The 24,377-nt window shown below is 55.1% G+C and overlaps 1 protein-coding gene across 1 annotated transcript; it reads left to right on the top strand.

The window, feature by feature from the left end:
* Positions 1–606: 606 nt before the first annotated feature.
* On the top strand, positions 607–24,142 carry NUMBL (NUMB like endocytic adaptor protein). Its single transcript, XM_049787163.1, has 10 exons — positions 607–679; positions 4,284–4,368; positions 6,818–6,957; positions 9,417–9,491; positions 9,576–9,650; positions 11,025–11,165; positions 16,054–16,231; positions 17,703–17,990; positions 21,090–21,212; positions 22,703–24,142. Exons 1-10 carry the CDS (start codon positions 653–655, stop codon positions 23,374–23,376), a joined length of 1,806 nt encoding a protein of 601 aa, XP_049643120.1. The 5' UTR covers positions 607–652; the 3' UTR covers positions 23,377–24,142.
* The last annotated feature ends 235 nt before the right edge of the window (positions 24,143–24,377 follow it).

The following is a 24,377-nucleotide window of genomic DNA, read 5'->3' as shown; positions in this document are numbered from 1 at the left end:
CCCGGGCAGAACCGCACCCTGGGCCCAACCTTGGGGCACCCCGTCGCCCCTAAAGCCGAACCCCATGCTGTCGGGGGTCTGCGCTGTCCGTGCCCACCCCTTCCCTGCAAAAAAAAAAAAAAAGTGCCTAGTCACGGCTTCTCCCCGCCTCCGCCGGGCCGGGAGAACGTGGGGTGAGCTGCAAGATCTGGGGGTGCGGGGCGCCGAGACACCGCCTGGGCGGGCCTGGCGCGAGAGCTCCTCGGCTCCTGCGGGCCCAGACGGGGCTGCGAGAGGTCAGGGGTCACGGCCGGGTGCCGCGGGGTTCACGTGCGCGCGGAGAGCCTGGACCGGCCAGGGGGCGTGGCGGGGCGGTGGCCGCACGCGAGAGGGCGGGTGGGGGCTTATATGAGCGGGCGTGGCCTAGCGCCGAAGGGGCGGGGCGCATAGGCTGGGCGGGGCCTGCTTTGCATGTCCGGCCGGCGGCGGGCCAATGGGCGTGCCGGGGGCGGGGCCTGCGCGGGAGGGGCGCTCTCCGCCCCCGGCCCATTCGGAAACCTCCGGGGAGCCAGGCGAGCGGGCTCGCGCGCGCGTGCATCCCGCGCATCCCCCGGCCTCGGCGGTAGCGGCAGCCTCGGAGAGCCGGGCCCAGCCGGGGGCGCCCGGGCCCTGGATGTCCCGCAGCGCAGCAGCGGCCGGCGTGAGCGGGGGACCCGGGCGGGCGGGCGGGCGGGGGGCGGCGCCGCTGCTGATGTGGCGGAGGGTGGGAGGGAGGCGCCCGGATGCCCGGGGTGCCAAGGCCCGGGAATCGAGGGGTTCAGGGTGCGGGTCCAGGCTGGCACCCTCCTCCCCATCCATGCATGAGCCTGGCTTGGGAGGCGGGGGTCTCGAGACGCACAGGCCCCCTGACACAGACCCCCTCCTGGTGGAGAGCCAAGGACAGACTGGGGGACAGGTTTAGGTGCGACTCCCTAGGCCAGGTTTTGGGGGGACCAGGGGGGAGACCGAGCCCAGGCCTTCCTCCAGATGAGACACCATCCGCACCCCTCTCCCTGCCTGCCTGCGGAGTCTGAGCACTGCAAGCCCCAGCAGGGCTTGGAGCCAGGAGGGGGGCTTTGCCCACGTCTCTCCCCCCACCCCACCAGGCCAGGTCGGTGGGGTACCCCCATCTCAGAGGGTCCCCGCACCTCAGAGGCTCTCAGGGCATAAGTATCCCCACCCCACCCCCCATCCATGGGCGGCGTCCCAAGGGCAGCCCCTTCTGCAAATAAGATCCCCCCCACCTGGGCCCCAACCCGCGTTTTATCCCAGGCTGGGTTAAAACGGGGAGCTGCTTTCAGGCAGCCCCCCCCCCCAGCCAGTCCCACAAAGGCTGGGTCAAGGGTCCCAGGGCACGGTCCCCTGGGGCTTACCCCCCTTTTGTCCCCGGGGCTGCCCAGCTGTCTGGGAACAGCCCCACCCGCAGACAATGCGCTGCCCCCACTTCGTTCCGGGTTGGGGACTCCCCCAAGCTGCTGGCTTCAAGCTGTGCTGGGGGGGGCTCCCCAGGGACCCCCTGAGCTGCTCCGGCTGCCTTGTCTGGCCTTGTCTGGTCCATTGGCTTTGTGTGGTACCTGGGGAGGGGGGCGGGCGGGCAGGCGCGGGGACCATCGGGCTGTGTCACCCCGTGTTTTTGTGAGGTCGTGTGTTCTGCAGGCTGGTGACTTCGGGGGACCTTCTGGGCATCTGGCTTAAGCTTGTGGCTGTGTCTGGAGGTGCCTGCGATTGTGTCTGTGTGATCCTGGCGTGTGTGTGTGTGTGTGTGTGTGTGTGTGTGTGTGTGTGAGTGAGACGTGTGTGCTAGCGTGTGAGTCAGTGTTGTGGGTGCGGGTGTGAGGTTGCGTGTGTTTGACTGTGAATCTGCTGTGTGTGTGTGTTTGTGAGTCTGTTGGGAGTATATCTGAGTGTGATATCTGAGAATAAGGCTGTGATGCAAGTTTGTCTGAGTGTCTTTGTGAGTTTGTTGTGAGTGTTTGAGCATGAGGCTGTGTTGCGTGTCTGCATGTGTTTGCCTGAGAGTATGCGTGTGTGTGTGTTTGAGAATGCGTGTGCATGTTTGTGATGGCTGCCCCTGGTGTACTTTGCTAGTCCCTGCTCTGAAGTGAAGTGTGTGTGCTGGGACCCGTGTTCTGCACCCCATGGCCACGAGACTTGGGTGGGTGCCCCCAAGTCTGGAGTCAGGTTGGATGTGGGTGCGCGGTGGCCGGAAGTGGAGCTGTTAGTGTCTGACCATGTGCAGCCAGCGTGAATTCGGGGCTGATCTCTGTGCCACACCAATGTCCGTGTCCCTGCCCTTCTGGACACGTGGCTGCCCCTCTCCAGCGTCCCAGTAAGCAAGACAGTCACTTCCTGGGTCACTTGGTCCTGCTCTGGGTCTCTACTGATCTTGCCTGTAGAGCTGAGTATGTATTTGTAGTTACATTGGAGGGTAGGTCCATTTTTGGGTCTGGGTGCAGGGATCAAACCCAGGTTTCCTCCCATGTGCTCTCATGAGCCATCCTGGCCCAGATTAGCATTGTGCCTTTGCGGGGTCTGGAGCCCCGACTATTAGTAGCGGCTTATCTCACCGTGTGTGTGACTCATAGGTGTGTCTGCGGTGGCACCAGGTAACGGGACATATTTGTAGGGGTGTGTAGGTGACTGTGATGCGGCTTCTAGAAATTCCTCTGAAGACGCATGTCTCTGCCCCTGGATGACGGTGCATGCGTCTGGGCTGGGGACTGCGTTGGAAGTGTGTCCTGGCTCACCTGGGTTGGGGTGCAGGGTCGAGGCCGAGTGCGGTGGTGTACCCCTGCTTGTGGGGTGCTCATGCTATCTGGGGTCGTGGGAGTCTGTCAACACAGCTAGTGTTTGACCACATGCCAGTTTGCCTGTGTGATGCATGTGCTGACGGGGGGCGGGGGGGGGGAAGGGGACAGGCGATCCCCGAGCATGGGCTGATAGCATGATAAGATGGTCTCAGGGGCTAGCGGGACCCACCAAGTTGGGTGTCTTATTTTCCAAATGTTGAGTGACCAGTTAGGTCCTCCTCGAAAGTGGTTGAGTCTGGGTTGGTGGCATGCTCGTGTGGTCTACTCAGTCGACTTAGGCTGTGGCCCTCGGTGGGAGTCTGTGTGTCTTACCTCTGACCTCATGGATTTGGGGATTCCGGGAACTGGGGTCCAGGACCCGGTGCAGTGATGATTGTGGTAGAGTGGGAAGGGTGTCTGCGTCCTGAGTGAAGGTGGCTGGGGCCAGAGAGATAGGGCATCGGGGAGGCACTTGCCTTGCACATGGCCAACCCTGGTTCGATCCTTGGCACCCCATATGGTCTCCTGAGTACTGCCAGGAGTGATTCCCAAGTACAGAGCCGGGAGTGAGCCCTGAGCATTGCTGGGTATGGTTCAAAAACAAAAAAAAAAAAAAAAAAGAAAAAGAATAAGAAAAAAGCCAAGGGATATGGCTGGAGTGAGGCCAAGCAAGACGGGGTGCTTTGAAGTGACCAGTGGGTGCCCTCTGGGTGTGTCTCTTCAGGAAAGGGTCCCTGAGTTGGACGAGATAGGGTCTGTGCCATGGTGATTGCCCTTTGTATGTGATGAAGACGACTGATTCATATTAGGGGTGATAGGCCCAGATGTGGGAGCCAGGGAGGTCGGGACACACTCTGTACGTGTGTGTGTGTGTGTGTGTGTGTGTGTGTGTGTGTGGTCATGATTCAGTGTGTCTGCACCTTCCTTAATCAACATGGCCAAGTGCCACGCACCCCCAGACAGGAATGACATACATCCAGGTGGCTGTGTTTTTTTGGTTTTTTTTTGGTTGTGTATTTGTTTTGTTTGGGGGCCACACTCGGTGATGTTCAGGGCTTACTCCTAACTGAGGTCAGGAATCACTCCTGGCAGGCTCAGGAAAACTCTATGGATTGTCGAAAATGGATCTCAGATCAGCCACATGCAAGGCAAGCACTCTTCCCACCGTGCTCTGGCTCTGACCCCAAGGTGGCTGTTTTGTGTGTGTTCCTAGCCTTGAGTCTAGAAGGAAAGGCTGCTTCGCCCTCAAGCTGCCCAGGCCACCCCAAAAACCTCACACCCACTCAGAGCACCTCCTCTTCCTAGGCCCTTGGCACCAGGTGGCCGTGGGCCCTGGTTACGGTTGCTATGACGCCAGGGCTCTCATCAGGAGTCCGACATAGAGGGGGGTGGTGGCTGATGTCCAAGGAGGGGGTGAGGAAGGGGCCTGAGCCCCCACCCAGGCCACCTTCTCACCTCACTGCTCTCCCGCACCAGGGCGAACCCAGGAGGCCTGAGCGACACTTGCCCCCAGCCCCGTGCGGGGCCCCGGGGCCCCCTGCGTCCTCCAGGACGGAGCCAGGTGAGTGGCTGGTGGGGACAGGACAGGGACAAACCAGGAGGCGGGCCTGGGGTAGGACTGCCTACCATAATGTCGGCGAGTAGACACTTTCCCACTCACAGACTTAATCTTATGTGGCATGTGACTCCCATATACACTCAGATAACCCCCCTGGCTCCCAGCGGAAGGTCACAGGATGTGACTGGACTTGTTCCCAGGCAACACACAGGGGGCAACGCAGCCCTGTCACCCCACAGTCCGCTGGCCACACTCCCCCCTCCAGCGCCTCACCAAGATCACTGCTTCCTCACATGCACATGGGCAGTGGCCCCGTCCGTCCGTCCTCTGCCATCCCCTCAGAGTCTCACAGTCACCCCCCCCATACGCTAAGACCCCCTCTGAGGGTCCGGAGCAATAGTACAGCAGGAGGGGCCTGGCCTTGCATGCCCAAGACCCAAGTTCGATCCCTGGCATCCCAGATAGTTGCCCGAACACCACCAGGAGTGATTTCTCAGCACAGAGCCAGGAGTAAGCCTAAACACAGCCAGATATGGGCCGCCACCCCCCTAAAAAATGAACCCCAGGGTCAGAGTGATAGCACAGTGAAAAGGACATTTGCCTTGCAAGCGGCCAATCCAGGTTCGATCATCTGCATTTCATATGGTCCCTGAGCCTGACAGGAGTGATTTCTGAGTGCAGAGCCAGGAGTTACCTCGCCAGCTGTAGACCCCCTAAAAAAAGAACCTTAGAAGTTGATGCCACTCTGGATACACTCCTGCTGACAGCCATGCACCCCCTCTGGACCCCAGATTCAGCCTTTGCACTACTATTTGGGTATAGAAGTAACCCCGAAGTAGGGCTCCCTCTCACTGGCCACAAGCCACAAGACAACCACATCCCCAAGTCACAGGACCCCACAGGACTCCCAACTTGGACTCCTGGTGCCCTCTGCAGGCCTCAAGAGGGCCCAGACATCGTCCCTCCAGACCCAGACCCCAGAAAGCGTTCAGACCTGTCAGGGTGTCCTCTGCATGCAGGAAGCTCATAGGACACCCTTGCTGTCACCCCTTCATGAAACACAGGTCCCCCACCTGCTGCCACGCTGTGTCCTGCACTTCCTGCACCACAGCTTGGGCTGGCACATGGTGAAGAATGTCACAGAGGGACCATAACCCTCCCCCTACCTCAGACACCATAGTCAGACACACTGTGTCTCAGGCACAGAGATTAACTCTCACCTACCCACCCATGGTAGCCTGGGCCCCCAGCCTCAACGCACCACCCACTGGAGGTCCCTATGGACCCTACCAATAATGCAAGTGGTCCCCAATGCCCATGTCTTCTGTCCACTTCATGCCCATAGCTCCTGACCCCTGTACCCTGACTTCCCACTACATCGCGGTCTCAGGCCTCCTAACCATCATATCCTCACTTGTTTTGGGGGGGATGACACCAAAAGGCAGTGCTCAGGGCTCACTCCTGGATTGGATTGGGGGGGTCTGGGAGAGACCATATTGAAAACCCAGGCCTGCTGTCTGCAAAGCAAGAGACACTATACTACTACCTCAGACCCATCCCCAATCTTTTTTTGGGGGGCTCCACACCTAGCTATGCTCAAGGATTACTCCTGGCTCTGTGCTCAGAAATCACTCCTGGGGGCTGGAGAGATAGCATGGAGGTAGAGCGTTTGCCTTGCATGCAAATGGACAGTGGTTCGAATCCTGGCATCTCATATGGTCCCCTGAGCCTGCCAGGAGCAATTTCGGAGTGTAGTGCCAGGAATAACCCCTGAGCGCTGCTGGGTGTGACCCATAAACGAGAGAGAGAGAGAGAGAGAGAGAGAGAGAGAGAGAGAGAGAGAGAGAGAGAGAGAGAGAGAGAGAGAGAGAGAGAGAGAGAAGGAAGGAAGGAAGGAAGGAAGGAAGGAAGGAAGGAAGGAAGGAAGGAAGGAAGGAAGGAAGGAAGAAAAAGAAATCACTCCTGGCAGGTTTGGGGGAACATTGGGATGCCAGGGATCAAACCCAGGCCTGTTCAGGGTCAACTGCGTGCAAGGCAATTGTCCTACCAGTATTCTATCATTCTGACTCTACCATCCCAATCTTTTAATCCCTGCAAAGTGGGCTAGAGAGATAGTACATTGGTAGGGTGCACACAGGACCTGGCTTGGAACCCCAACATCCCACAGGGTCCCCTGAACCTGGCCAGGATTAATCCCTGAGTGTGGATACAGGAATGAGCCTGACTGAACATTGCAGGGTATGACCCCCAAAGCAAATAATAAATCCCCCCAAAGCTATGACTTCTGCATTTCTAGCCAATCACTTGCCTTCTGAATCACTGGTGACCCTTTGGGGATCCGAATCCCCCACAGTGTTAAGGTCTCTGAGCGCCGCCCACACCGTCTCCCTCACCCCTGCAACCCCTTCATGCGAGCCCTGCCTCTGACGCATGCCCTGCCCTGTGTCCACAGACGGGCCGGGCACCATGAACAAGTTAAGGCAGAGCCTGCGGCGACGCAAACCCGCATATGTACCCGAGGCATCCCGGCCACACCAGTGGCAGTCGGACGAGGACGCAGTGCGCAAGGGGACATGCAGCTTCCCGGTCAGGGTAAGTGCGTGGTGGGGGCTGGGTGGGATTGCCCCCAGCAGGAGTCTTTGCTGGCTCCAACAACCCAAACACAGAGCCGTTGCTTTGAGCAGACCTCAGAAGCCAGGTTCTTACAATGACCTTATAGGAATTAAGTTCAAGCTTGTGTGGGGGCCAGAGGGGTGGCACAGTAATAGGGCGTTTTCCTTTCATGCGGTAATCTAGGACAAACTGCGGTTTGATCCCCCGCCGTCTCATATGGTCTCCCAAGCCAGGATTTCTGAGAGGATAGCCAGGAGTGACCCGTGAGCTTCACCGGGTGTTGCCCAAAAACCAAAACAAAAAAAAAAAAAGGAAAAAATTACAAGCATGTGGGGGCATTTGCCTTGCACACCGCTGACCTGGCATCCTATATGGTCTCCTGAGCCTGCCAGGTGTGATTTTTGACTGTAGAGCCAGGACTTAGCACTCAGGGTCAGGTGTGGTCCAAAAACCAATGATGATGATGATGATGATGATGATAAATAAATAAATAAATACATACATACATACATACATAGTGGCCAGAGAGATAGCACAGTGGTGTTTGCCTTGCAAGTAGCCGACCCAGGACTTAATGTGGTTGGTTTGAATCCCAGTGTCCCATATGGTCCCCCGTGCTTGCCAGGAACTATTTCTGAGCAGATAGCCAGAAGTGACCCCTGAGTGCCGCCAGGTGTGGCCCAAAAACCAAAATAAATAAATAAATAAATAAATAAATAAATAAATAAATAAATAAATAAATACAAGCATGTTGAGGCTAGAGCGATAGTTCCCCTAAAGCAGGGGTCTCAAACTCAATTTACCTGGGGGCCGCAGGAGGCAGTCGGGGTGATCCTTGAGTGCAAAGTCAGTAGTAAGCCTTGAACATTGACCCAAACAACTAAAAACAAAACAAAACAAAAGATTCTTCTAGGGCAGGGCCACAAAATGTTGTACAGAGGGCCACAAACGGCCCGAGGGCCGCGAGTTTGAGACCCTTGCATATGGTCCCTCTAACACCACTGGGAGTGCAGAGTCAGAAGTAGCCACTGAACATCACTGGGTGTAGACCCTTCAAAAAAAAAATACGTCTGTTGATGGTGGGGCTGGAGAGCTAGCACAATGGTCAGGGCGTTTGCCTTGTACTTGGCCATAACACAGGTTCCCCCAAGCCTGCTGGAAGTAATTCCTGAGCTCAGAGGCAGAAGTAAGCCCCCCAAACCAAAACCCAAACCAAACATGTTTAGGGTCACAGCAATAGCATAGCAGGTAGGGCGCTTGCCTTACATGCAGCCAAAGCAGGTTCAATCCTCAGCATTCTATATCTCTCTGAGTATTGCCAGGAGTGAGTGATTCCTGAGTGCAGAGCCAGGTCTAAGCCCTGAGCATCACTGGGTATGGCCCACATACTAAACAAATTAGGGACAGGAGCAAATTGCACAGTGGGTAGGGCATTTGCCTTGCATGCGACCACCTGGGATGACCTGGATTTGATCCCTGGCATCCCATATGGTCCTCCGAGTCTGCCAAAGAGCGATTTCTGAACGCAAAGCCCGGAATAAACCCCTGAGAGCAGCCGGGTGTGGCCCCAAAACAAAACAAAAACTCCTAAAAATTATATACATGGTGAGGACTAGAGAGATAGTATAGCAATGCTTGACTTGCTAGTGTCTGATCCCTGTTTGAACGCTGCCCCACATTCTTTTTTTTGGTGGGGGGGCACACCCATTGACACTCAGTGGTTACTCCTGGCTATGCTCTCAGAAATCGTTCCTGGCTTGGGGGACCATATGGGACGACGGAGGATCGAACCGCAGTCCATCCTAGGTCAGCCACGTGCAAGGCAAATGTCCAACCACCGCACCATTGCTCCGGCCCCTGCCCCCACATCTTGGTCCAGGACTGATGGCTGAGCCTTGCTGGGTGTGGCTGGAAAGGAAAAAAAAATGCAACATGTTCTGTCCTGGGGAAATATTTCTTGGGTGGAGCAGGACTGCCTGGCGTCCCCCGAGATTCCCCTGAGATTGCCAGAGCTGACTTCTTCAAGGGCACTGGTAGGTCCCAGAGATATGCAGCGTTTGCAAGTCCTCGCCTGCTAAGTGCTTTCTTTCTGGTTTGGACAACAACAAATACGGCTCGGCTGAATTGATTCAAGTCCCAAAGCGGGGCCCTTACCCCGACAGCTACCCGAGGCCAGTCTCACGCCCTCTACCATCCCCCCCACCTTGAGTGGAAGGCGCCATTACTGGTGCCAATACCACGGTGCAAGGGAAGGTCTGAGGCACAGGCAGGATGGGTGTTGCTTGTGTGCCTGGGAGAGGAGGGGACCCACCTCCGGAGCTGAGGTGCAAGCAGAGGCCTTCACAGATTGGGAGGGCTTCTGGCTTCCAGCGGAGGGCAGAAATGGCTCAGTGAGCACCAGAGATCCCTGATGAGTGTGCTCCCTCCTGTCCCCCCAGTACCTGGGCCATGTGGAGGTGGAGGAGTCTCGGGGGATGCATGTGTGTGAAGATGCTGTGAAGAAGCTGAAGGCGGTGAGTGGGGGAACCAGGCAGAGAGGGTCTGTAGGGGGATCCCACCAGGATAGGCAGCCCTGACTTTCTTTCCTCACTCCCCAGATGGGCCGCAAGTCCGTGAAAGCAGTCCTGTGGGTGTCGGCTGATGGGCTCCGAGTAGTGGACGACAAGACCAAGGTAGGGCCCGAGGGGGCAGGGATGGGCACAGCTGCACTCCCCCCCAGTTTTGGTTCCCACCCCCGTGGACCCCTTCTGGACTGCCCCATGGGCACCAGCAGTGACCCAACTCACCTCACAGTTGGGTGTGAGTCTCTGTTTACCTTCTGCTGGCATAGAGAGAGACTGAGCCCAGACTGGGGTTCTAGCCCTCCTGCTTTCCATCTGAGTGTCCCCCACTGGAGGGTTCTTGTCTCATCTGTCACAGGGGAATAAGGGCTGGAGAGAGATTCAGGCTTGAAAGCATTTGCCCATGCAGCCCTCCCTAGCTCCATCCCAGGCACCACATGGGCCCCTTGAGCACCACCAGGAGGAACTTCATAGCATACAGTGAGGGTAGCCCCTGGGCTCCCCCACAGAGGACACAAAAGTTTAAACACACACACACACACACACACACACATTTTTTTTTTTTTTATTTTGGGGCCATCGTGGAGCTCAGGGGTTACTCCTGCCTCTTGCTCAGAAATCACTCCTGGCAGGCCCAGGGGACCCTATGGGATGCTGGGAATTGAACCCAGTTGGCCTCGTGTAAGGCAACAGCTTACTCGCTGTGCTATGGCTCCGGCTCTTAAAACAATTTTTTTTTTTTTGGTTTTTTTGGGTCACACCTCGCAGCACTCAGCAGTCGCTCCTGGCTCTCTGCTCAGAAATGGCTCCTGGCAGGCATGGGGGACCATATGGGATGCTGCTGGGATTCGAACCACCGTCCTTCTGCATGCAAGGCAAATGCCTTACCTCTGTGCTATCTCTCCGGCCCCAAGGAACAATTTCTGAGCACATAGCCAGGAGTAACCCCTAAGCATCACCGGTGTGGCCCCCAAACAAAACAAAACAAAAGGTCAATCTGGACCTTCCTGGCAAATAGCCGAGGTTGGTGCTCTGTGTGTGAATGCACTAGAGTCAAGACTGATATGCTCAGGGCATATAACTCCTGGCAGGACTCAGGAGAACATATAGGATGCCAGGGACTGAACTCAGGTCAGCTGTGTTCAAGGCTTGCACCTTCCCTGCTATACTCTCACTCTGGCTTCTGTTCCTTGCCTTTTACCCTGTTCACACTTCCTCCAGGAAGCCTTGCCTGACTTGCCCTGAGCAGGTCAGACATTTCCTTCTCTGATTCCCCACGAACCCCTGTGCCTCTTGTTTTGGGCCTGACCCCTCTGGGCCTTCCTCCCTCTGGGTTATATGAAAGGGTCTGATATTTGTACTCTGCAGAGCACCTCATACACTCCTAATAGGCTGTAGGGGAGCCATGGACAGCCATATTTGTTTGTTAAGTGACTGTAGGAACATGTTGATCTTTCCCCTCTGCCCCCTCCTCCGACCCTCCAGGACCTGCTGGTGGACCAGACCATCGAGAAAGTGTCTTTCTGTGCTCCCGACCGCAACCTGGATAAGGCCTTCTCCTACATCTGCCGGGACGGCACCACCCGCCGCTGGATGTGCCACTGTTTCCTGGCGCTCAAGGACTCCGTGAGTGCCGCCAAGGCCCAACTCTGCCCCATCCCACCCCAACTCTGTCCTGGCATCCCAGCCCCATTTTGGCTTGCACTCAGGAATCCTTCCTGGATGGTGCTCAGGGGACCATATGGGATGACGGGAATCGAATTCAAGTTGGCCACGTTCAAGGCAAATGCTCTCCCCGCTGAACTATGGCTCTGGCCTCCGCCTCCCTTTATTTTGCTAGTGATCCCCTCTGTTTTGGGGAGTAAGGAACCCCCCCTCTGAGGGTAAGCACCAATGACCTGATTTTCTCAGAAACAGTCTCTCTCACCAGTGAGCTTCTGAGGTTTATGGCAGGGAAACAACAGATTCCGGTGATTTTCATAAAAGAAGTTGGTTTCAGAATTAGGAGCTTCTTGAAGGTAGTTTGTGCGTGTGGTTCCTGTGCGGCTCCTCTCCACCCCTCAGGAGCTGCAGCACCTCCACACGTGTCTCGTTGCTGTGTTAGAAGTCGGCTTCCACTCCTCTATGGTCCAAGAGGGATGCGTGTGCTCCAGCCCTCAAATCTTCATTCCAACCCTGTGCAAGAGGGAGGCACAGCAGCTCCATCTTATTGGAGGGAATCCAGTGATGTGGAGGTCCTAGATGCAAAAGATGATGTTCCTTTGGGGGCTATGCCTGGCAGTACTCAAGGACTACTCCCAGCTTGGTGCTTGGGGTTCACTTCAGGCAGCGTTCAGGGGTCCCTACAGTGCTGGGGTTGAATCTGTGCCTCACACATATTAAATATGTGCTCTGGCTCTTTGAGCTGTGTCCCCTAACAGGACATTCATCTCTGAGCTGTCTCCTGACCCTCCCCTGACTTAGGTCCCATGGCTTCTCAGTGCTCTGGAGTTCCCAGCATACTTCTTTCTTTTGTTTTTTGTTTTCAGATCACACCCATTGGTGCAAGGGGTTACTCCTGGCTCCATGCTTGGGAATCATTCATAGCAGGCTTGGGGGATCATATGGGATGTTAGACTTGAACCCTAGTCAGGCACATTCAAAGCAAAGCCCTGCCCACTATGCTATCTCTCCGACTCCCAAGCCAATGTTCTTTGGTTTCTAGCTGTAGAGTAAATGCAGTTCCTGAGAGGGTGTGAGGGGCTTGGAAACTGGAAGGACAGAGGTCTGGGATGGCCTGGAGCCACCTCCCTAAGAGCCCCCTACAACTCAGGCTCCTGCCTCTCAATGGCCTCTTATCTGTTGGTTTGGGGCCACTCCCAAAAGGTCGTGCTCGGGTGCTGCTCCCAACTCGGTGTTCAGAAAACTTGGTGGTGCTCGGGGATTGGACTCAAGACTCCTGCATGCTCGTCAGCTTTGGCTGACCAAAATCCGTGTCAGACTGTGGGATCATTACCCCAAGTAAATGACTTTTCTCTGGGGCTCCCATTTCTTCTCAGGGAGGAAACATTTATTATGGAGGTCACACAGAAAGTTCTAGAATTTCATTAGGGGGCCATATCTGACAGTGCTCAGGGTTTCTGTCTCTTCTCTGTGCTCAGGGATCCTGACGGGGCTTGAGGATAGAACCAGATTTACTGTGGGGAGAGCAAGAGCCTTTCTCATTGTACTGTCACTCTGATTCATCTTTTATTTATTTATTTTTGGTTTTTGGGCCACAGCCGGTGACACTCAGGGGTTATACCTGGCTATACGCTCAGAAATCGCTCCTGGCTTAGGGGATTATATGGGACGCAGGGGGATTGAACCGCAGTCCATCCTAGGCTAGCATGCGCAAGGCAGACACCTTACCGCTTGCGCCATTACTCCGGCCCCAAGGACCCATCTGATTTTATTGGCACTGCTCAGGTCTCACACATGCCCGGCACGTGCTTTTTCATGCCAGCCCTCCCCCCTCCCCCCAAAGTGCTCAGTGCTGTCCTGTACTCAGTGTCCAAGAAACAGGCACAGTTGCGATTGCTTGGAAAGAGCTTGGGGACAAGGATCCAAGCGAGCTCCTAGCAGTGAGTGTTTGCCACGTGGCAGGCTCCATCTGCTCCCGCTTCCTCTTCCGCTTCCCCTTTCTGGCGCTGGTGACTGTCCCAAACTCCACGTTCGGCTCAGATGCTGCTATAAATGGAGTTGGCTGTCTCATGTTGTTCTATGCTCCTTCATGTGAAGACAGGTTGAGAGTTTGTTTTTAACTTTAAGTTTTTGGGCCACATCTGGCAGCATTCAGGGGTTACTCCTGGCTCTGTGCTCAGAAATTGCTCCTGACAGGCTCCGGGGACCATCTGCGATGCCGGGAATCAAAATCAGGGTCTGTCCTGGGTCGGCCGTGTGCAAGGCTTTACTGCTGTACTATCTATCTGGCCCCTGTTTTTTATTTTATTTTTGGTTTTTGGGCCACACCCGGTGGCACTCAGGGATTACTCCTGGCTCTATGCTCAGAAATCTCTCCTGGCAGGCACGGGGGACTATATGGGATGCCAGGATTCGAACCACCATTCTTCTGCATGCAAGGCAAATGCACTACCTCCATGCTATCACTCCAGCCCCTTATTTGAATTTTTTGAGGGAATGGGATATCCCTGGCAGTACTTGAGGTTACTCCTGGCTCTGCACTCAGGGATCACTCCTGCACGCTTAGGACATCCTATGTGATGCCAACGATCAAACCCAGGTGCTGTGTGCAAGGCAAACGCCCTGCCCACTGTGCTATTGCTCTGGCCTCTCGTTGCTCTCTCCAGACCTTCCTGTGATGCTGCACACACAGCCACAGTGTGTGTGTACCAGCACCAAAACACATTCCGAGGGCACTACTCATATGGCTTTACATGGCAGGAGGTCTGGGTTTGGAGCACTTGCATTGCTGAGAATGGCTTCCCGAGCTCTGAGCCCTGAGTGTCTCTGAGCCTCTCTGATGCAGTCCTCAAACTGGAAAAAAAGAAAAAGAAAAGGAAAAGAGGGACCGGAGAGATAGCATGGAGGTAAGGCGTTTGCCTTTCATGCAGAAGGTCAATGGTTCTAATCCCGGCATCCCATATGGTCCCCCAAGCCTGCTGGGAGCGATTTCTGAGCATAGAGCCAGGAGTGACTCCTGAGCGAGGCCAGGTGTGGACCCCCCCCAAAAAAAAAGAAAAAAGGAAAAGAAAGTATGTGTTCACTGAGTTTTCTCCCTTTTCGTTGTTGCTCAGAGGTTGCAGGTCTGGGTGTTGGTACCAGCGGTGAGTCTGGAACATATGCAGCAATGTGGAATGATGGGGCTAAAGCCAACCCTGTCTTGGCTCTACATTTGCTTAGATTTTTTTTTTTTTGTGGTGTTTGAGTCACACCCGGCAGCACTCAGGGGTTACTCCTGGCTCTACACTCTGAAATCGCTCTGGCAGGCTCGGGGGACCACATGGGATGCCGGGATTCGAACCACTGTCCTTCTGCATGCAAGGCAAACACCCTACATCCATGCTATCTTCCCGGCCCCATACATTTGCTTAGATTTTGCTTGTTTTTGTTTTGTTTTGTTTTGTTTTGGGGCTACATTCGGTGATGCTCAGGGGTTAGTCCTGGCTCTGCACTCAGGAATCACTCCTGGCAGTGCTGGGGGGGACATACGGGATGGTGGGGATTTAACTCAGTTTGACTACATGCAAGGCAAACACCTTCCTCACTATGCTACACTCTAGCCCTTGCTTAGATTTTTTTTTTTTGTAGTTTTTGGGTCACACCCAGCAGTGCTCAGGTGTTATTCCTGGCTTCATGCTCAGAAATTGCTCCTGGAAGGCACAGGGGACCATATGGGACACTGGGATTCGAACCGATTACCTCCTGCATGAAAGGCAAACGCCTTACCTCCATGCTATCTCTCCAGCCCCAGATTTTTTTTTTTTTTTTTGGAGCTCACACCTATGTTTTGGGGGGGATGTGGTGCTACAGAATGAATGAAACTAGACCTCCTGTAGGAAAACTGAATATTCCAGCCCCCGCTTGGAACGTTCCTCCGTTCTTAGGGATTTTTGTGTGTTCATGTCTGTGTCAGTGTGTGTGTGTGTGTGTGTGTCTGTGTGTGTGTGTGTGTGTGTGTGTGTGTGTTTCTATTTCTGTTTAGGGCCATATCCTGGCACAATCAGACTCTTAATTCCTGGCTCTTTACTCATGAGTGAATCTCAGACAGTGCTCAGGAGACCATATGTGGTGCGGGGAGGGTTGCAGTTCAGCCACACGCAAAACAAGTTCTTTTGCTCCTTCCTTCTGATTCCTATTTGCTTAAGTTTTTGTTAGTTTTTTTCTTTTTGGGGTTTTGGGTCACACCTGGTGACACTCAGGAATTATTCCTGGCTATGCACTCAGAAATTGCTCCTGGCTTGCTGGCTTGGGGAACCATATGGGATGCTGGGGGGATTGAACCACGATCTGTCCTAGGTTAGCACATGCAAGGCAAACACTCTACCACTTATGCACCACCCTGGCCCGTTATTTGCTTAGTTTTAACAATTACACACACTTGAGATCCAATCAAGATCTGACAGCTGCTCCCCCTGCTCCCCGAAAGTGCCGGCAAGTTCCCACCTCATAACCCCAATCAGCTGTGCTTTACATTCGGGCAAACTTTTCTTTTTTTTTTTTTTTTTGGTTTTTGGGCCACACTTGGCGGTGCTCAGGGGTTACTCCTGGCTGTCTGCTCAGAAATATCTCCTGGCAGGCACAGGGGACCATGTGGGACACCGGGATTCGAACCAACCACCTTTGGTCCTGGATCGGCTGCTTGCAAGGCAAACGCCGCTGTGCTATCTCTCCGGGCCCTCGGGCAAACTTTTCAAAGGGGGCAGTCAGACTTCCCTCCTGAGTCCCTCTCCTGAGTGCAGGGATTCCCCCACAACCCCACACCCCACAGGCTGGCTGCTGCAGGCTAAGCAGGGTCCCATTCTGTCCCCCGCAGGGTGAGAGGCTGAGCCACGCCGTGGGCTGCGCCTTTGCCGCCTGCCTGGAGCGGAAGCAGCGGCGGGAGAAGGAGTGTGGGGTCACGGCCGCCTTCGATGCCAGCCGCACCAGCTTCGCCCGCGAGGGCTCCTTCCGAGGGCGACCGGCTGAGCGAGAGGCCCCCGAGAAAAAGAAAGGTGGGTTTTGGGGGCTTGGTGACCGGGAGCCTGAATGGGAGAAACCAGCAGCGCCCAGAGGCAAGAGAACAGCCCCAAAGGAAGGAAATCCAGGCCAAACAATCTGGCAGGTTTGCTTGAGAGAGGAGAGTGCCAGGCTGTGGTACAATGGGGAGCAAGGGAGGAAACAGCAGGAAGAATATGGAGAGGCAGAGGGACACCATGAAGCAGATGGAGTGAGGGGCAGCCGAGCCCCCATTGGGTGAGAACAGGCCTGGGAGGGCAAAGGCCCAGTGTCAGCCTGATGGCTCCTGCACCCTTAATCACGCACCCCTGGCTACCCCATTTCCTCGTCTGTGATAGGAATGGAGGGAGAAGCAAGCCTCAGGCTGGTGGTGAGACGTGGAAAAGTCTCTATTTGCTCATCTCATCAAGGAAGTGTCTCTGAGATTAAAACAAAAGTTTTTGGGGGCCGGAGAGATAGCATGGAGATAGCATGGAGTAGTGCATTTGCCTTGCATGCAGAAGGACGGTGGTTCAAATCCCAGCATCCCATATGGTCACCCGAGCCTGCAGACGCTTTTATGGGGGGTGGAGGACCCCCCTGGCAGCGCTCAAGAGTTACTCCTGGCTCTGAATTCAAAAATTGCTCCTGGCAGGCTTGAGGGGGCCATATGGGATGCCGGAGGTCGAACCTGAATCCGTCCCCGGTTGGCCACCTGCAAGGCAAATGCTCCATCACTATGCTGTCACTCCAGCCCTTCCATGAAATTTATTTTGTTGTTGCTTTTTTTGGGGGGAGGGGGCACACCTGGTGATGCTCAGGGGTTACTCCTGGCTATGCACTCAGAAATCACTCTTGGTTTGGGGGACCATATAGGATGCTTGAGGATTGAACTGTGGTCCTTCTGGGTTCAGCCGTGTGCAAGGCAGACAGCCTACCGCTGTGCCATCGCTTCGGCCCTGACCCATTCATGAAATTCTTAAATGCAAAAGATTTTGGCCTAAGCAGATAGAGCACACATGACCAACCCAGATTCGATCCCCAGCATCCCATAGATTACCCCCTGAACACCGCCAGGAGCATAACCCTTCCCCCCCCAAAAAAAAAAACAACTTGTAGCAGTAGTATAGCAGGTAGGACATTTTCCTTGTATGTGCCCAACCCGAGTTTAATCCCCAGCACCCCATGTGGTACCCTGAGTACTACTGGGATTGTTCCCTGAGTACTCACACTCTGCAAAAAATTAAAATAAAAAAGAGGCAGAGTTTCTACAGGAGAGGTCAGATTGGAGCAGAAAGTCCACCAGGGAGAGGGTTTTGTGGGGGGACCATTTTCCCCAAGGCCTGCAGGGGAAACAGGAAGGTGCTGGGCCTGAGAGTTGATTTGGCTGGAACTGGATATTGCAGGGCCACAGCCAACTTGCAGGGGGTGTGAGTGAGGACCACAGCATCGGGAGTGATTGACCCCAGGCACATTCTGTGATTCCAGCAGAGGCAGCGGCTGCCCCTGCGGCGGCTCCCAGCCCTGCCCAGCCTGGACATGTGTCCCCAACACCGGCCACCACATCCCCCGGTGAGAAGGGTGAGGCGGGCACCCCCGTGGCAGCCATCCCCCGGCGCCACGCACCCCTGGAACAGCTGGTGCGCCAGGGCTCCTTCCGCGGCTTCCCAGCACTCAGCCAGAAGAACTCGCCTTTCAAACGGCAGCTGAGCCTCCGGCTGAACGAGCTGCCATCCACACTGCAGCGCCGCACTGACTTCCAGGTGAAAGGCACAGGTGAGGCCCTGGCCTGGGATAAGAACATCGGGTCCCGAATGCTGATTGTGTAAGGGGTGAGGATTGGCCACCACTGGCTAAGGACAGAGTGGCCACCATCCACCAGGAAGAGGAACAGAAGTCTTGATTGATTAGTAATGTCTGAGATGGCTACTCATGATTGATTAGCAATGTCTGCTGTGGACACAGCAAAGAAGCAAGGTGACCCAGAGAGGGATCGATCCATTAGCAGAACCTGCTGCCCTTTGGGAAACAAGAGGGGCCTTTAGCAACAATAGTACTGCTGGAAGGGTATTTGCCTTGCTCACAAACAACCTTGGTTCGATCTCCTGACATCCCATAGGGTTTCCCTCAGCTTGCCAGGAGTGATTCCTGAGTGCAGAGTTAGAAGTAGCCCTTAAACACTGCCAGATGTGACCAAAATAAACCTCCAAAATAAATTAAAAATGAGAGAGAGAGAGCAAGAGAGCGAGCGAGAGAGAGATTGCCTTCTATCAGACAGATTAGCAAAGTCAGCTACATGGGCAAAAAAGAGGCAGAAACCCATGGATGTCATGTTATTGCTCAATAGGAATCTGAGGCCCCACATTCCTTCCAGGCATCGCAGTTAGGTCAGATGAATAATATGTGTTGGTATGGGTAGGCCTCAGGAAAGGATTGAGAAGATCTCTGTGGGGGCTCTTGGGTGGGGGGATAAAGGTTTTGTGTGATTTAATTGTCTGCCATGAGCAAAGCATGTGGCTGGAGAGGTAGTACATTGGGAAGAGCGCTTGCTTTGTGCACAGCCTAAGCAAGTTTTCTATCCTGGGCATCCCATATGGTTGCTCAAGCACTGCCACTCACACACACACACACACACACACACACACACACACACACGCCAAGAGCACATCTCTCCAAGGGATATACAAGTCTATGGGCTGTGGACATGGGGAGAGGGGCAGGAGGCAGGTCTGCAAGGGATCAGGCAAGGCAGGGCAGTGAGAGGTTTGGGTGTTGCTTGGGGGCCAAGACGTGGGCAGCTGGCACTTCCATTGGTTAGACAAACCTTCTGGAGACTGCAAGAAGGAAGGAGGTAACATGTTCCTGACTAGCAGTGTCTGCCACGATGGATGACAGGAACCAGGGGCACAGTCTTGCAGTCCTTGACAACAGAATGTCTGAAGTGTGAGTCATCCAGGTGATTACATTGTAGGGCTATCACAGAGTGTAACTGCACAGGCCCAGTGCCCCTTCACCTACTTGGCTCTTAGGCTATATATAGGGGCCACCATCTGGGTGACCAGAGTTATTATGCTGTACAGTGGCTCTTTGAAAAAGTCCTTTTACCTAGGAGGAAAAATGGACAGGCAAGGGCCAGATCCTTCCCAACATCTGGCCAGTGTCAAAAAAGGGGCTGGAGCGGTGGCACAAGCCTTAAGGCGTCTGCCTCAAGTGCGATAGCCTAGGACAGACCCCGGTTCAACCCCCCAGTGTCCCATTTGATCCCCCAAGCCAGGAGCAATTTTTGAGCACATAGCCAGGAGTAACCCCTGAGCATCACTGGGTGTGGCCGAAAAACAAAACGAATAAAAATAAAAAAGCAAAAAGGACTACTAGATGGGAGTAGGGGGAGCCTAAAGGTAGGTAGGTGGGAGAAAACATCAGGATTGATTATTAATGTCTGCTGTGGCCAGGATAAGGAGAATGGTGGTGGATATTGTGATCCAAAAGCAAAACACGAGGACTGGGAGTGTGGCTGAGTGGTCAAGCACCTGCCTTGCTTGTTTGAGGCTCTTGGTTTCCTATATGGCACTGAATAAACAAAACAAAGGTGTTGTGGGGGTTGCTAGAGAGATGGTAGGTAAGGTACTTGCCTTGCTTGTGGCCAGCCAGGGTTCGATCCTGGCCCCCCAATTATACTGCTGCTCTAAGAATGGCCTGGAGGAAGCCCTAAGTGCAGAGACAGGAGTAAGTCATGAACACCACTGGCTATAACTCTAAACCCCAAATCAGTAAATAATAAAGCATAATAATATAATAACAAATATAATAAATAATAAATAAAATAAATAAATGGTCTGACCAGACCTCTTTTGGCACTGACCAGATGCTAAGAGGGGTCTGGCCCTTGCCTGTCCATTTTCCCTCCGATATAAAAGCAGTGTTTGCCTTGGGAAAAGGATAAAAAAAGTGACACATTTGCAAGGCGAGACTGGGTGAGTAGTCTGTCTTCTGAGCAGTCCCAGGCAGCACTTTTTCCCCCCTGCTTCCATTCCCATATCTGAGATATTAGGGGCCAGAGTGACAGTACAACTGATACGGAAGGCACTGGCCTTGCGCGCAGCTGACCCAGGTTTGACCCCAGCATCCCATAGGGGTGATTCCTGAGTGCAAAGCCAGGAGTAAGCCCTGAGCACCACTGTGTGTGACCCCAAAACAAACACTGGGTTGCTAAACACATGTTCTTTTTGTGTGTGTGTGTGTTTTTTTGCTCCACACCCAGCAGTGCTCAGGGGTTATTCCTGGCTCCATGCTCAGAAATTGCTCCTGGCAGGCACAGGGGACCATATGGGACGCCGAGATTCAAACCGATGACCTTCTGCATGAAAGGCAAATGTTGTACCTCCATGCTATCTCTCTGGCCCTTTTGTTTTTGTTTTTGTTTTTTTGGTTATTTTTTTTTGGGGGGGGGGTTCACTCCCAGCAGCGCTCAGGGGTTATTCCTGGCTCTATGTTCAGAAATCGCTCCTGGCAGGCTCAGGGGACCATATGGGATGCCGGGATTAGAACCACCAACCTTTGCATGAAAGGCAAACACCTTACCTCCATGCTATCTCTCCGGCCCCTAAACACATGTTCAAGCTATTCCAAAGGACACATAAGTCTTGCAGCCCTCACTGCCTCTCGGATCTGCCTTCCTTTGTCTCCTGCTAGGAAGCCCACCCCAGGGCTGTCATGATGCTCCATAAGTGGGGTCAGGTGCCCCCCAGCTTTCCTGGGAAGCCTCATGCCCATGCACTTACCAGGATGGGACATGCTTTTCGAACCTGTCACAGACTTATAGTGGGGCGCAGGGCAGGACAAGACCTTCTCACTCTCCTCTCCCTCCTCTCCCAGTGCCAGAGATGGAGCCTCCTGGGGCCAGTGACAGCGACGGCATCAATGCTCTCTGCACGCAGATCAGCTCCTCCTTCGCCAGTGCTGGGGCCCCGGCTCCAGGTCCACCACCCGCCTCGACAGGTAAAGCCAGGCTGAATTCACCCCGGGCGAACCCCCTCACCCCCATACCACCCCAGCTCCAGAGCAGTCTCAGTGCCTCGTAGACTTAGAACCATATCATCTTGAGCCAGGGCCTTCCCCTCTCAGAATCTCGAGATGGAGAAGAAGCAACCCGCGTGAGAACCTCAGTACCTGGGGCCTGAGTCGGAGCACAACAGGGAGGGCATTTGCCTTGTGAGTGGCCGACCCGAGCTTGCTCCCCGGTATCCCCTGAGCACCACTGGGGTAATTCTTGAGAGGCAGGAATAAGACTTGAGCATTGGTGGGTGTGACCCCAAAACAAACAAACAAAAAAACAAAAACCCCAGCCACAGAGCCTTTAATAGGGTGTGCTGAGGAAACTGCCACTGAGAGATGCTTTTCTGGCCAGGGCTGTGAGAGCACCTAGATTTACTGCCCGTTGGGTCAGAGCGATATAGAACAGACATAAGACCCAATCCCTGGCAGAACCCTATATGGTGAGTCCGGCCTGCCAGGAGTTAAACCCTGAGCACTGCCAGGTATGGCTCAAAACCAAAAAAAATTTTTAACTTCCACTGCTGGTTAAAGCAGTTAAATTACAGGCAGTGGCTAAGGGTTCAGGCCCAGCGCTGCATATGGTTTGACTTCTCAAGCACCACCAGGGGTCTCTCCTGAGCACCTACTGGATGGCCCGGCCTGGCCCCGCCCAGCCCAACCCACCACCTAAAAATATGAGAACGGGGCCGGAGAGATAGTACAGCGGCGTTTGCTTTGCAAGCAGCCGATCCAGGACCAAAAGTGATTGGTTCGAATCCCGGTGTCCCATATGGTCCCCCGTGCCTGCCAGGAGCTATTTCTGAGCAGACAGCCAGGAGTAACCCCTGAGCAACGCTGGGTGTGGCCCAAAAACCAAAAACCAAAAAAAAAAGAGAAAAAAAAATATAATAAAATAAAATAAAAAATGAGAACAGGGGTTGGAGCGTTAGCACCGTGGTAGGGCGTTTGCCTTGCACAGGGACAACCCATGACAGACCCTGGGTCGATTTTCTATGCTCAGAGCCTGGAGTAAAACCCAGACTGAGCGCTGCAAACAAATAAACAAACAAAGTGGGGCTGGACCAACTTGGCTGACCCCGGCATCCCACAGGGTCCCCTTTCCTGAGCCTGCCAGAAGCACTTCTGGTTGTGGCTCAAAAAGGCAAAGAAACAAAGACAAAAAATCAAATTATTTTTGTCCCTGTTGGCCAGAAGGGAAGACCTGGGGTGTGGTGAGATCAGTCTTGTCTGTAAGGCGCCGTCCCCCCCCCCCCCCACCTTGGGAGCGCAGAACCTCGAAAGAGGCTTTCCCAACGCTTGCACCGGGTGGTTCTCAATGATGTGCAGCCACGCAGCTCTGAACCCCCAGACCATGCCCCCCACTCACCCACCCATCGCGTTCCCGGGATGCTCCTGCTGCAGCTCAGACCCCTTCTGTGTCCCGCTGCCTGCAGGGACATCTGCCTGGGGCGAGCCCACCGTGGCCCCGGCCACCCCCTTCCAACCCGGGCACAAGCGGACCCCCTCGGAGGCCGAGCGGTGGCTGGAAGAAGTGTCCCAAGTGGCCAAGGCGCAGCAACAGCAGCAGCAACAGCAACAAGCAGCCGCCGGGATGCTACCTGTCCCTGTCCCTGTCCCTGTCCCCACCGGGCTGCAGCCCTTCCCTGCCACCGTGGGGCCCTTCGACGCGGCCCCTGCCCAAGTGGCCACCGTGTTCCTGCCACCCCCGCACCTGCAGCCCTCGTTCGTGCCCACCCACCCGGGCCTGGGCTACCCACCGATGCCCCGGGTGCCCGTGGTGGGCATCACGCCCTCCCAGATGGTGGCCAACGCCTTCTGCTCGGCCGCCCAACTCCAGCCCCAGCCTGCGGCCTTGCTGGGCAAAGCGCGCGCCTTCCCGGGCCCCACCGTGCCCAGCGCCCCCGTGGGCCAGGGGCGCCCTCGCCCAAGTGGGGCACCCTGGCCCCCGGAGCCCACCCCTGCACCGGCACCCCCAGCCCCCGAGTTGGACCCCTTCGAGGCCCAGTGGGCGGCCCTGGAAGGCAAACCCGCCACCACCGCCGCCGCTGAGAAGCCCCCCAACCCTTTCTCCGGGGACCTGCAGAAGACCTTTGAGATCGAGCTGTAGCGGCCTTTGCTGCGGGGGGCCTGGCCTAGAGAGTTGGGGGCTGCAGCCTGCACCCCCAAACACCTCTCCATCTTCTCCTCTCCTCTTCTCCCCGCTGTAGAACCCCACCGAGACGCCCTGAGCAGGACAGGAGGGAATTCAGGGACAGATCCCCACGCCTGGCACTGGCAAAGGGACTCGCCTTTGGGCTGGCAAGTCCGCTTCCCCCCCCCCCCACACACACACACAGACACCCCAACCCGGCCCAGGGACCCCCACTGTGAGGAACCCTCCTCTCTTCCAGTCCTATTCCCCGGTTTCTGTTGTACACCACCTTTACAGTGTTCGGGCGAAGCCGGAGGAGGGATGTCCACTTAGGGGCTCGCCTAGCCCCCCCCCAAGAGTGTCACCCTGAATTTGGGCCTCCCCATACACACAGAACACTCAGCACAAGCAAAGGGCTCCCCTCTGCCCGCCCGCTGTGTTCACTGCCAATGTTGTGCCCCCCCCCTGACCCCACGAGGGGTCGCCTCCTCTTCCTCCTCCTCGGGCCAAGGACTCTGTGGGGAAAGGGCCCGAGTTGGGGGACCCCGGGAGAAGGGGGAGGGGGACAGGGAAGGAGATGCTCAGTTACCTCACGTTGGTGCCCGTGGTGTTGGGGTCCCGGAAGAAGAAGGAGGGGTGCCTGGCGGGTACTTTTTTCTATCTTTTATTTCCAGATTTTTTTGTATCTAAACTTACAGATTTGTATTATACAGGACAGCCAATAAAGGAAGATATAACGGAATCCGGCGGGAAGGCAGGATTTTGGGAAGGAGGGGTGCCACAGAGCCTTTCTGAGGCACCTTAAAACAGAAGGGAGGTAAAACGGGTTTGTCTTCACAGGATACTCCAGGTCACACTGACCAGGTCCTTGAGAAGCGAACACCAAAGGGGACCTGAGAGTTCAGTGGTCAGTGTCCAAGGATCCAGGTGGGACCCTCGAATTAGGTGGACCCCTGAGCACCACTGGGATAGGATGT

This window comes from Suncus etruscus, chromosome 14 (assembly GCF_024139225.1).
Source record: "Suncus etruscus isolate mSunEtr1 chromosome 14, mSunEtr1.pri.cur, whole genome shotgun sequence".
NCBI classification, from domain to species: Eukaryota; Metazoa; Chordata; class Mammalia; order Eulipotyphla; family Soricidae; genus Suncus; species Suncus etruscus.
The sequence above is the reverse complement of the archived record's forward strand: the minus strand, read 5'-3'. Positions and strand labels throughout refer to the sequence as shown.

What these genes read in the sequence shown, in the direction of transcription:
- NUMBL (XM_049787163.1), top strand. Translation starts at nt 653, where the DNA reads ATGTCCCGCAGCGCAGCAGCGGCCGGC. An exon ending in GCAGCGCAGCAGCGGCCGGC is followed by an intron (nt 680 to 4,283) that starts GTGAGCGGGGGA and finishes CTCCCGCACCAG; the next exon opens with GGCGAACCCAGGAGGCCTGA. An exon ending in GGCCCCCGAGAAAAAGAAAG is followed by an intron (nt 16,232 to 17,702) that starts GTGGGTTTTGGG and finishes CTGTGATTCCAG; the next exon opens with CAGAGGCAGCGGCTGCCCCT.